At 53.3% G+C, this 12,505-nt stretch overlaps 1 protein-coding gene across 4 annotated transcripts in view; it reads left to right on the top strand.

The window, feature by feature from the left end:
- The window catches only part of SFSWAP (splicing factor SWAP), an 80,260-nt gene extending 79,525 nt beyond the window's left edge, over positions 1-735 (top strand). For all 4 annotated transcript variants that reach the window (XM_070475039.1, XM_070475038.1, XM_070475037.1 and 1 more), the window contains 2 exons: positions 28-100; positions 434-735. In XM_070475039.1, coding sequence (XP_070331140.1) covers positions 28-100; positions 434-499 — 139 coding nt within the window. In that variant the 3' untranslated portion in view covers positions 500-735. The remainder of the gene's footprint in view (positions 1-27; positions 101-433) is intronic.
- Positions 736-12,505: the final 11,770 nt, after the last annotated feature.

Genomic DNA, 12,505 nt, shown 5'->3' with positions numbered 1-12,505 from the left:
CCCCCGATTTCTCTCTCTTTGCATTAGGGGAGTTTCTCAGGAAAAGGACGGTCAGATCTCCTCAGCCATCGTTTCTTCCGTGCAGAGCAAAATCACTCAGGTAAGGTGGGAGCGGGTCTCTCTTCGCTCCCATCTTTTTGTGAAGGGACTAGCCTTCACTTCCTTCTCCTTTCGTGGGTGCTGACGGGGTCCTGGGCTTCTTGTCTGGAAGTTGCGGGGTGGCTGAGCCCTGAGCTTCCGTCTCTGGGCAGCTCTGTCTCCTCCTTCCCAGGGTGGGCCTGTGTGGTTGACTCCTGGGCCCTGAGCCCATGAGCCCACCTCAGGTCCCAGCAGCAGGGCTGGGACGGAACCCTGCCCTGAGCGCATCCATGACCCCTAGCACGTCGCCCCCAGTCTTCTCTGTCTTCACCTCACCTCATCTCTCCTCACACAGGACCTCATGGCCAAAGTAAGAGCGATGCTAGCAGCTTCCAAAAACATGCAGACCAGCGCCTCCTGAGACACGGGCTTCGGGCGACTGGGCTCCAGAAGCCGGCAGAGCAGAGAGCCCCGACCTGCACAGACCTTCCCCCCCCCACCCCCCCGGGGCTCCTGGACAGTTGATGGGTTTTGTAAATTAATTTTTGATGACATTTTCAGTTTAAGATTTTTGACCAGCAGTCTCTTACCTGTATATTTGTAAATAATATCATGTTTCTGTGAAAATGTATTATCAAATAAAATGGGAGGAAAACACCTTTTTTAGCTAGTAACTGTGGGCAGTTTCTTCCTTGTCTGGCTTGTGAGTTTTTTTTTTACTGTTTGTCATCTATCACTGGCCTCTAACACTTGTTATGTGGACGTCACGGGACATGGGGATGGCTGTTGGTTTTGCCAGCCTGACAGCAACACCCCTCCCCAGGCGTACAGCCACCACCACCTCCCACCCCTGGCTCCTGCGCCCCCAACTGTGGTCAGAGCTCAGCACTCCCCTCACCAGGGCGCGGGGCCACTGCCGTCTCCGCTCCCCACAGAGCAGGGGAGGCAAGCAGCCCGAGACCCCTCCGCCAGGCGGGGCATCACTGTATGGGTGGGTTCCTATCTTTAGCACCTATGTCCTCCATGTTCACTCAGATGGATGGTGCTGAAGCTGTCCTGTCACTGAACCCTGCTCGCTTGGCTCCCTGGTGACCCCAGCATTAGAACAGCCGCCCATTTTCACCCCACTGCAGGCTTCGGCCACAACTAGGAGAGGGCAGCTTGCTTGTGTCACGTGGGCCTTTCTCTGCAGAGGACCCGAGGCCCCAGGCAATGCGCAGACGCCTGTGTCTCATTTAAACCACCAGCAGTGAGGGCCTACCGTCTCTTGTCCATGGTTTGAAGTTCTTCCTCCCAGTAAGAAGGTTCCGCACTGTGCCAAAGTCGGAATTCATCCTGGTTCTGCCAATTTTCCAGAACCAGAAAATGGATCCTTTAGATGTTCCTTCTCAGAAAGCAGACACCTTCCCAGGGGTCTTGCTGAGGACGGTCAGGAAGATAACGACACACCCCTGGGAACCAACTGTCCAAGGTCGGGTCGGAGGAGGACGGAGCTGGGGCGCCGAGCCCAGGGTGCGTGCAGAGCTGAGGGTGAGGACCCACTCCCCATCCGTCTGCGGTCCTGCTGCCGGGTGTACGCGTATGACGTCAGGGTCTCGCACACCTGTCCCTTCACATGGCAGTGGCCACTGCATGCAGAGATCTGTACTTTGTCCTATGGGCTTGCCTATGAGACGGTGCCCTGTCAGCAGTTAAGGCCCCAGCCCGGCCACCACCATCCAACAGACACAAGCCTGGCGCATGGACCCAGTGCTTGCATGTCGGGGACATCCTCTTTTTTTCCTGCTGTTTGAACAGTCCCCGCGTGACAGCCACACCGGACATCCTGGAACAGACGTCACCTGCGCACACAGGTACCACGGAGTCTGCAGTGGAAGTCCCAGGGTACATATCCTTTTGCTTTTGATGCGAATAACTGTCCTCCAGAAAGCGCTCTTTGCCAATCAAACATGAGTATCTCTTCAGCATCCTCATCAAAGCAGTGTGACTCACACATTACCTTGGCTGAATCAAAGAGATGAAAAGTTCTCATATTTTCATTTCTTTTTTTTAATTATGAGCAAGATTGAGCAACTTCCCCTGTATTTATAAATCCCTTTGTATTTCTCCTCTGCAAACCAGCCCTGTGCTTTTGCTCTTTATTACTATTGAGTTGCTTATTGCACAGTAAGCACCCCTTTCTGTATTATTTACTTTGTAAGTAATTTTCTCCCAATTTGTCACCTCTCTTTTAACTTTATAAGCTTTTTTGAGCCTGCAAAAATTGCTTTTTTTTTAAACATGGTCCTTCATTTTCCTCACGACATCTGAGTTCTGTGTCCTTAGACCTGTGGGCACCGACTGTGACTTCCATTCTCTCTGCTATCTGTACGCCTCTGTTGCTTGGTGCAGGGTCACTGTTTAGCTGTTCCACTGTTAAGGAACTGGGAGCATGAGCCAGACAAAGATTCTTGGCAGGAAAAGGATGACTTGGACCAGTGCCAGCACGACACCCACCGACCGAGCTCCTTGGGGTGGGGAGTCCGCCATGGGCCCGCATCCTCCTCTGATGTCCAGAGTCGTCCGTGAGGGCGGCAGCGGGAAAGCACTTGGCAGAGGATGCTGGGGCTGGGGCTTCGTCCAGGCGTGTCAGGCCCAGTCTAACATGCTGGACATTTCTGTTTGCAACCAAGTGCTCCAGGGTGATGGCATGCAGCCTCGTTTAGAGGCCCCGGGAACATGGCAGGTGACATCGAGCTGTCAGGGGAGTGGCGTGGTACGGTGAGGAAATACGGTTTTACACAGATGTCCCCCAGACGACACCTGTTGTGGACTCTGTGTCTGGCATCCGTGAGACTGGCAACCACCATCAGCACAGCGGAAACGGGAGAAGAGGCCCCCGGTCCAGCGCAGGTCTGGGCGGGACCCCCGGATGTGATCTCCCTCATCAGCTCAGCTGCCCCCTGGGGCAGAAGACTGGCAGCCAGGGCAGCCTTCCCATCCCCTCGGTGAACAGCATGCTCTCGCATCCTACGACTGAAAATGCCAGGGTATCAGGCCAAAAAAACTTTTCTCTCCTCATCATGCATGTGCAGTAATGGATCCAGATCATCTCTAAGGCTCTTAACATGCATTAACATTGCTCAAAACACACTCCCACCTGTTGTCAGTAACGCTTTGTCTCAACATCCCTACAGCCCCGAGGTGGGTGTGGCTCAGGTCCAAAAGCCCTGCCCTCCACCCCCCACCCCCAGCCAGACCATTCCACTCCCCTGACCCAGCGAGAGCTCAGGGCCAAGCCACTTAGTCACATGCCCAGAAAGAGACAAGGCTGCTGGAGAAGGCGCTTCATCCAGGACAAGACTGCAATGGCAGAAAGCATGGAGGCAGGGGGAGGTGAGGGGGCAAGGGGAAGCGGGGGGGGGGGGGGGGGGAGCAGCAGGGAGGCCAGGCTGCTGCCAAGAATAGGCTGAAAACTCAACCCAACAGCCAAACATCCCAATCCAGCAGGCGGTTTTCAGCAGTTTGTGGTTTCATTTGTGTTGAATTAAGTGATCATTCGTATTGTTAAGTGTGAATGATCCTTGTGCTTCCTTCCAAATTGCTCTTTACAGCTACAGGGAAATAGGAAACTCTGGTCTCCCTGGGCTTCCCTGGGGGCTCAGCTGTAAAGAATCCGCCTGCAATGTGGAGACCCGGGTTGGATCCCTGGGTCGGGAAGACACCCTGGAGAAGGTAATGACTACCCACTCCGGTACTCTTGCCTGGAGAATCCCATGGACAGAGGAACCTGGTGGGCTCCAGTCCATGGGGTCGCAGAGTCAGATACAACCTAGTGATATCTTTCTTTATCGGCTCAGTGATGGTGACAAGGCAGCACAGCACATGCGGTGTTAACAACAGAGGAAAGTAGGTACGCGGGCCATCGGCACTTCTGTTTGATCTTCATTTTCTATACGTGTAAACTGTCCCAAATTTTAAAGTTTTATTTGTTTGGGTTTTTTGTTTGTTTGAGCTGCACGGCACAGCATGAAGCATCTTAGTTCCCCAACCAAGGATCGAACCCATACCCCCTGCAATGAAGCAGAGAATCCGAACCACTGGACCACCAGGGAATTCCCAAGGTTTATTTAAAAGAAAAGAAGAAAAAAGAAACTCAAACCCAAAAACTCTGCCTTCTAAAGCTGGGACTAGGAATGCCTGCATTTTGAAAGCATGTCAGCTTGAAGGATGAGTGCACATGAGCTGTTGAACCTACTCACGGGGACTCACTGGGAACCCTGGGCCCTGAAGTCCAGCAGGGAGAAGACAGGGCATCACTCAGGAGAAGTGGCCTCAATCACGGTGACACTGTCTGCAGGATGCCTGGAGGGCACCGGCTCCCACTGCCGAGGCTGCCACCGAACACAGGCGCCCCACAACAGGGCTCCAGAGCTGATCCTCCACAACGTCGTGTAAACTGATAGGAGGTTATTCCCTCCACCACAGAGCACTGGAACCAGGGGACTGAACACCAACAAAGAAATATTTGTTGACTTCAATAAAGTCAAGGCTCAGAGATGCATTGCCTGTTCTCATTATTTGTCACAGACTTGTTTAGAATGAGCGTGCATGCGTGTGCTGAGTCAGTTCATCCGGGGTGAGGACAAGGAAGCCCCTGATGGTGACAGGCAGCACCAACCCTTCCCGAGTGGGGAAGGTGGCCCTGGCTGCAGCTCAGGGAACAGCAGGAAGGCAGGGGAGGCACAGAGGACAGCTAGCACCTGTGTCAGGGTCCTGGGGCTCCTCAAACCACCATTTTGCTGTTGTTGTTGTTGTTTAGTCACGCAGTCGTGTCTGAATCTCTGCGAACCCATCCATGGACTGTAGCCCACCAGGCTCCCCTGTCCATGGGATTCTTCAGGCAAGAATACTGCAGTGGGTTGCCATTCCCCTCTTCAGGGGATCTTCCCAACCCAGGAACTAAACCCACACCTCCTCCTTGGCCGGCAGATTCTTTAGCACTGAGCCACCACCAACAAGGGGCTGCAAACACAGGAGTTTGTCCTCTTGGCTCTGGAGGCCAGAAGTCTGAGTCCCGGGTGTTTCAGGGCTGGTTCCTCCAGGGGCTCTGATGGCGAGCCGGCCGCTGCTCCCACTCCCGGTGCTGCCGGCATCCTCAAGTCCTTGGCTTGTGACCACATCATCACTCCTATCTCTGCCTCCTCCTCTCCGTGCGTTGCCCCCCTTCTCACCTCCTCTGAGGATTCCCATCACTGGATTTCGGCACCAGGTAGCTCAGTGGTACTGGAAGGACTGATGTTGAAGCTGAAACTCCAATACTTTGGCCACCTGATGCGGAGAGCTGACTCATTTGAAAATACCCTGATGCTGGGAAAGATTGAGGGCAGGAGGAGAAGGGGATGACAGAGGATGAGATGGTTGGATGGCATCACCGACTCAATGGACATGGGTTTGGGTGGACTCCGGAAGTTGGTGATGGACAGGGAGGCCTGGCGTGCTGTGGTTCATGGGATCACAAAGAGTCGGACACGACTGAGTGACTCAACTGAACTGAACTGAGCTCAGTGGTAAAGAATCTGCCTGCCAACGCAGGAGACACAAGAGACATGAATTCAATCTTTGGGTCAGGAAAATCCTCTGGAGAAGCGAATGGCAATCCACTCCAGTATTCTTGCCTGGAGAATCCCATGGACAGAGGAGCCTGGCGGGCTACAGTCCACAGGGTAGCTAAGAGTCAGACATGACTAAGCGCACACACACGCTGCACGCTGGATAATCCAGGATGGTCATCTCCAGAGCCTTAACTTTGATTCCATCTGTAACAACCACTTTCCAAATAAGCTCACATTCTCAGGTTCTAGGTGGATATGGATTTGGGGGGACACCACTCACCTTGAAGCACAGCCTTGGAAGGAAACCCCAAACGCTGTGGAAGAGCAGGCTTTAGCTCTGAGGAACACAGGGCTGAGTCGAGAGCAGCTGGAGCATCAGACCCTCCCTCTTTCAGCTGCACTCCCAGAGGGCCAGGCTTCTCTGTGAACTATTTAAGAAGCATCCTTCCTCCCTCTTCCTTCCCCTTCCCCTCCCTGGAAAAGGACAAAGCACCCCAAACAGAGCACAGACCTGACAGTACCTCCAACACCTCTCCAGCCTGCTTTACTTATGTTGTTCCTTTTTTTAAAAAAAAAAATAATTTTTTTTTTCTGGCCATGCCACGCAGGATCTTAGTTTCCCATCCAGGGATCAAACCCGCACCCCCTGCAATGGAAGGGCAGAGTCTTAACCACAAGACCACCAGAGAGGTCCTTATCCCTTTAATGCCTGTTTAATAGAGATGCACGGTGAAGAGCTGGATTTTGCTAAGTCTAGAAAGCTCATCCAATAAGTCGGAAATCTACGGCACGTGACAAAGCAGTCTGTCGTGTGCTTGGCAGCAGTTTCCCTTCTGAGCGCTCTCTGGAATCATGGCACCACTCAGATTCAGTGATGCAGAGTAACTTGGCTTTTCGTCAGCTTTACAAAGTGCCGGCTGCTTTGATCAGCTATTCACTGCGAGGCCGGGGGCAAGAAGAGCGGCGGCCACACAGCACAGATGGGGAGGGCGGGTCAAACCTGCCAGCCCTCCACTTGGGGGGCCTGGAGCAGAGCCCCTAACCCTTCGTCCCCGCATTTCCTTCTCTTCTTTTAAGTGGTGACTCACACCACACCATTTACCGCTTTAAAGCTGAGTGACTTTTAAGTACATCCGTAGTGCTATGCAACCATCAACCACCATCTGATTCCAGAACGTCCCCATCACCCCAAAATAAACCACCTACTCATTACCAGCCGCCCCCTTTCCTTCCCCCAGCCCTGGCTGTCTCTGGTTCCTGCCTCTCTAGATTTCATAGTTCTGGACATTTCCTATAATCATATACTCTGTGGCCTTTTCTTTCTGTTTTCCCCGTTTACATAGTGTTTTCCTGGCTCCTCCATGCTGCAGCCTGCATCACAACTTCATAGCTTTTGGGGGGGTTGAATAATATTCCATTGTGTAGAACCACCACATTTGTTTATCCGTCCATCATCATTCGATGGATATTTAGGCAGCTTCCACTTTTGGGCCATTATGAATAATGCTGGGATGGACACTCATGTGCAAGTTTTTGTGTGGACACTGGTTTTCAGCTTAGGTTCTTTTTAAATTGGGCGTAGCTATGGAACCCCTGGGAAGGGTGGCCGGAAGAATTCACTGAGTTGGGTCTGTATGCCCTTAAGTTAGCGCCGGGAGCACAGTGACTGGATGGCAAGGCTGGAAGGGGCGCAGGACCAGGCACTGTCTGGCCTGTTTCCTTCCAACACTTGCTTCTGGCACCTGCACTCACTGGACCCACGTGGTGGGGGTGGGGCTGACAGGCCGACCCTCCGCCCAAGGCCCAGGCCAGCCAATCAGCACTCGCCTCTACTTGGCCCAGTGATGGGCTCAGAGGAGATGACCAGTCCCAAGTGAGACAATCCAGGAGCTTCCCTGAAACGTTAGGAAAGGCCTCTTCTTCTGGGCAAGGGTGGGGGGGCATGAGAGGTCAGCCTTGTGAGAGTCTGTGTCCAGAGCCACTGGAACCAGCCATGCCTGAAACCAGCTCTCTAATTGTCCCTGGGCTTCAGCTCGGCTTCTCGGAGAAGCCTGAAACTGTTCCTCTCTCACACAGACCAACGGGGCCGAGGGGCTAGACTTGGCTCTGACGGAAGAGGAGGGGGAGCCGAGGCTCAGCCTGAGGGCCTCCAAGCACGTCCAAAAAACAATCCCAGCAGCCAGAATGTCTTCTCTTCAAATACCAAGAGGTGAACACAAGTCTTCTGAACCAGAACTGATCTCTCTTATAATTCCTTCCCCGCAGACCGTGGTCCTCTCGGGCGAGAGAGGGGCTGGGGTGCTCCTGGGGGTGCAACCTGGACAGGCTGGGCAGAGAGTCCAGCTCTAGGTCCAAGTGTTGCCCTTGGGAGGTCGACCAGGGTGGGGCCCAGGGACCCCAGCAGCCCTGCACCCTGACCCCCACTCTGCCTGCCCAACACCCTGCATGCTCGGTCCCCGCCCCGACGACCTCTCACCTTTGACTATTGTCCGCTCACCCTCCATCTGGGGCCAGCTGCAGGCGGAATTGTGTTCCTCCAAAATGCAGACACTGCGGTCCTAACCCCAGCACCTCAATATGTGACTGTATTGAGAGTCGGGGTCTTAGAGGTAATTAAGGTAAAATGAGGCCATTGACTGGGGCTCATCCCATAGGACTGGTATCCTTACAGGAAGAGATGAGGACTCAGACACACACAGGGAGGACCATGTGGGGACATGGCCAGCTACACACCAAGGAGTGAGGCCTCAGAGAGAACCAGCCCTGCAGCACCTCGATCTTGGACTTCCAGCCTCCATGAGAAAATAAATGTCTGTGATGCTAGTTACAGCGTCTCTAACGAACTAATACAGCATCTACATGCCAGCAAAACACCCCAAATGTGGCAGCACTAAACACCTCTCACCCATCCTGTCTCCCAGGGGTCCTCCTCAGAGTCTTCCCACAGCCACCCCCAGACCATGCAAAAGCTTCTCCACCCACAAGTTGGCTCCTGAGCCGGGAAGACAGAGACCTAGCTGTAACATCTGGGGCTTCCCATGTATCTCTCTCTCCTCACCTTCTCCCTCTCCCTCTCTCCACCCCACCAAAATTGTGACTTTCAGTGAGTGTGTGGGGGTCCAAGGAAGCCCATGGCCTTTTCTAATGCAGCCTCGGAAATCTCCACATGAGTCCTTCAGGCTCACCTATTGATGGAGGAGGACATGAGACTCACCCAGGTTCGAGCGGGAGGGGTGTGGTCCCCTTGGGAAGCACCGCACAGAGTGCCAGGACAAGTTTTAAACCACCCCTCCTCTCTCAGCCCTTCAGCCCCACGCCTGGACCTCTGATGCACAGCGACTGCCTCAGGGCCTTTGCACGGGCAGGCCCCCCACCAGACTGCTCTTCCCTCAGGCCTCTGAGAAGCTGACACCCCATTTAATGTTGCCTTCCCTCCTGACTCCCCCAACCCCACCCATCTCACCACCTGATAAAGATGCACAGAGGTTTCCTGTGGCTGAGTATCTGTGACCACAAACCTAGTGGTGCAAAGCAAGATACATTTATTCTCTCTCACAGTCTGGAGGCTGGAGGGACTGGAGACAGTTTTGTGGGAATGAAAACAAGGTGTGAGCAGGTTGGCTCCTTCCATCTCGCAGAGAGGCTCTGCCCTCACCGTGTCCAGCCTCTAAAGGCAGCTGCGTCCCCTCGGCTCCAGGCTGCATCATTCCAACCACTGCTTCCATCACCACATGGACTTGTCCCCTGACTCTGAGCCTCCCACCTCCCTCTTTTTCATTTTGAATATTTATTTATTTGGCTGCACCAGATCTTAGATGCAGCACATAGGATCCAGTTCTCTGACTAGGGATGGAACCCAGGCCCCCTGCATTGGGAGACTGGAGTCTTAGCCACTGGACCACCAGGGAAATCCCCAGCCTCCCTCTAATAAGGACCCACTGTGAGCACCCCCATCAGAAGTTCTGTAACCTAATCACATCTACGAGGCCCCCTTTGCCACATAAGGGAACATCCATGGGTTCCAGGGATGAGGCCTGGGTGTCTCTGGGAACCACTGTTCCACTCTGCACCCTTGTTTCATTCACACTGCACCCCCGCCCCGGCCCCTTGAGTGTCAGCCCCACAGGCAGGGGGTCAGGCATGTGGCCTGGGCCCCATCGCTCTGCTAGAGTGAAGGTCTCAGGCCTGGTCTAAGGGTCCCCATCTCCCCTCGGGGCCCAGCTCAGAGAAGGGATGTCCTTGAGCAAGCCGACACTTCATATCCAACACACACATTTACCCAGCTCTTCCCACTGACCTTCAGTTACACAAGCAATCTAGGAACAGCTGTTTCTGGTAAGAATGTAAAACTGTGCAGAGACGCTGAAGGCCTTGGTCCCCTCTGTGTCCTGGTACCCGATAGTCCATGCCCTGTCCCCTGAGCAGACCCAGTAACTTGGAGGAAGATTCCCCCCAAGAACCTGGCCAGGCAGCGGGATTAGGGAGGGCAGGAGGCATGAGGACCAGTGTCTGTGGACAGTGTAGGTCATATCCAAGGGCCAGAAGCATCTCCCCTCAGTTAGTCATGAGCTCAGAGTTACCGGGGATGGACATCCTGAAACCTGAGGCCCTTAGGACCAAGAGCCGCAGTGCAGGTGGCAGGAGGGAGCGTCACACCTGGACGTTGCCTGGGCTCCCAGGGACGCAGGTGGAGCTTGGGTCGTCCCCTCGCCTGAGGTCATCACCCTTTGCTTTCACACACTTCCTCCAGACTTTTTCCTCTGCTTTTACACATGTGCACACACAGGGCCCAGGAAAACTGCAGCCCACGTCCTTCCAGCTTAGCCAGCCCGGCCCGCAGCGAGAAACTAAGAGCTAAAACCACAGCCCCAGTGCTGTCTCTCAGTGGAGGAAGTGGGTTGTGTGTCCATCCCTGAAACAAGCAGATGGCTGGGGGGATGGAATTCAGCAATTGACCCAACCTGGGCTGGAGTGGGGTCAACATCACTAAACCCCCTGGGCTGACAGATTCAGAGGGGGATTCTTCTAAGGAAGGTGCTGAAGTCAGAGAAAAGAAGCATGGACAGCCGGCAAGGCTGGATCAAGGAGTTCGGAAGAGATAATGTGTGTTTGCATATGGTACAACTGGTAAATGTAAATATACAGTTGTTTTGGGAAGGTTTACCACTCCCTGCTTTTTTTAAAATCATTGCTGTTGTTATTCAGTAGCTAAGTCAGGTATGACAATTTGTGACCTGTGGATTGCAGCACACCAGGCTTTCCTGTCCTTCACTATCTCCAGGAGTTTGCTCAAACTCATGTCCATTGAGTCAGTGATGCTATCCAACATCTCATCCTCTGTCGTCCCCTTCTCCTCCTGTCCTCAATCTTTCCCAGCCATCAGGGTGTTTTACAATGAGTCAGCTCTTTGCATTAGGTGGCCAAAGTATTGGAGCTTCAGCTTCAGCAGCAGTCCTTCCAATGAATATTCAGGGTTGATTTCCTTTAGGATTGACTAGTTGATCTCCTTGCAGTCCAAGAGACTCACAAGAGTCTTCTCCAGCACCACAGTTCAAAAGCATCAATTCTTCAGTGCTCAGCCTTCTTTATGGTCCCACTCTCACATCCATACATGACTACCGGAAAAACCATTATCATAATTTGTTTCTTTTACTCAACAACATATCAAGTTGGTACACCTGGATCTAGTCCATTCTTCCTCATTCAGTGCAATGCTCCATCTCTGGGGTATGTTCCAGTGTGGTCAGCCCAGGGCAGCCACCACCTTACACAGCACCTGTGGGTCTTACAAAAGGCGCCCATTTCTGCAGTAAGACATAGCCCCACTCCTGCCCTCACCTTCATCCTTGACCACAGCCAGCCAGCATCACCACACACATTTAGGTGATTTCTGATTTTTTTCTTTTTTTATATTACATCCTACATCAGCCTTCTTGTGCAAAGATGGGAGTGTTTTTCTAGGGCAGAAACCAAGAATGCTGGGCCATAGAAAATGTACTTTTTAAATTTTAATAGCTGCTCCCTGATGGCCTCCCAGCGAGGCTGCACCAGCTGGCACCCCTTCCAGGAGCACCGAAGTCCCCCCTTCCCTCCTTGGCACATGATGATAGATGACTTTCTCAATGTTGCCCATCAGATGAGTGAAAGTGGCCTCTCATCACTGCTTGGATTCAGGCCACATTCAAATGCCAGAATTCACTGGCAGGCTTGAAGAGAAAGCAGCAGCCGTGGTGAGCCACACAGCCCCATCATGAAGTGACACGCCCCCCCCCCCCCCAACGTGTCCTGCACCATTCCCCAGCCACCAGCTGGACCTGTCTGGGGAGAACCACGTCTGCCTGCAGGCTCTGCTTATGCTTGTGACCCTAAGCCCCTGCCACAATCCCTCACTCTTCGCCATTCTCAGTGCCTCCTAGAGCCCTTCAGTTAGTGTTCCTCTCAAAGTTCTCAAATGCAGGAAGGACTCTGTTACATCATGGGGTTGACTGCTCTAGCATCTCTTTGGCGCCCCTTGATCCAGCCCTTCCTGCTACCCACCCTCCTCTACTCTGATATCAGCATCTCAAGCTTCCTTTAGATGGCAATTTCCCCTTCCTCTCCACCACCAGGGCAGGCGGTTCTGCTCACTTCCATCCCCTGAACACAGGGTTGGTTCAGGGATGGGCACATGGCCCACAGCATCCAATGAGAGACAGCCCCGGGACTGTGGCTTGAGAGTCAGTCTGCTGGATTTGCTAAACTGCCTTTGCTGCCGTTTGGAGAAATGCTGCCTGAGGATGAAGCCAACACAGAGATGGAGAAAGAAACCATATTCTGATCACGTCTTTGTTCAA

This window comes from Odocoileus virginianus, chromosome 12, assembly GCF_023699985.2.
Source record: "Odocoileus virginianus isolate 20LAN1187 ecotype Illinois chromosome 12, Ovbor_1.2, whole genome shotgun sequence".
Lineage (NCBI taxonomy): Eukaryota > Metazoa > Chordata > Mammalia > Artiodactyla > Cervidae > Odocoileus > Odocoileus virginianus.
The sequence above is the reverse complement of the archived record's forward strand: the minus strand, read 5'-3'. Positions and strand labels throughout refer to the sequence as shown.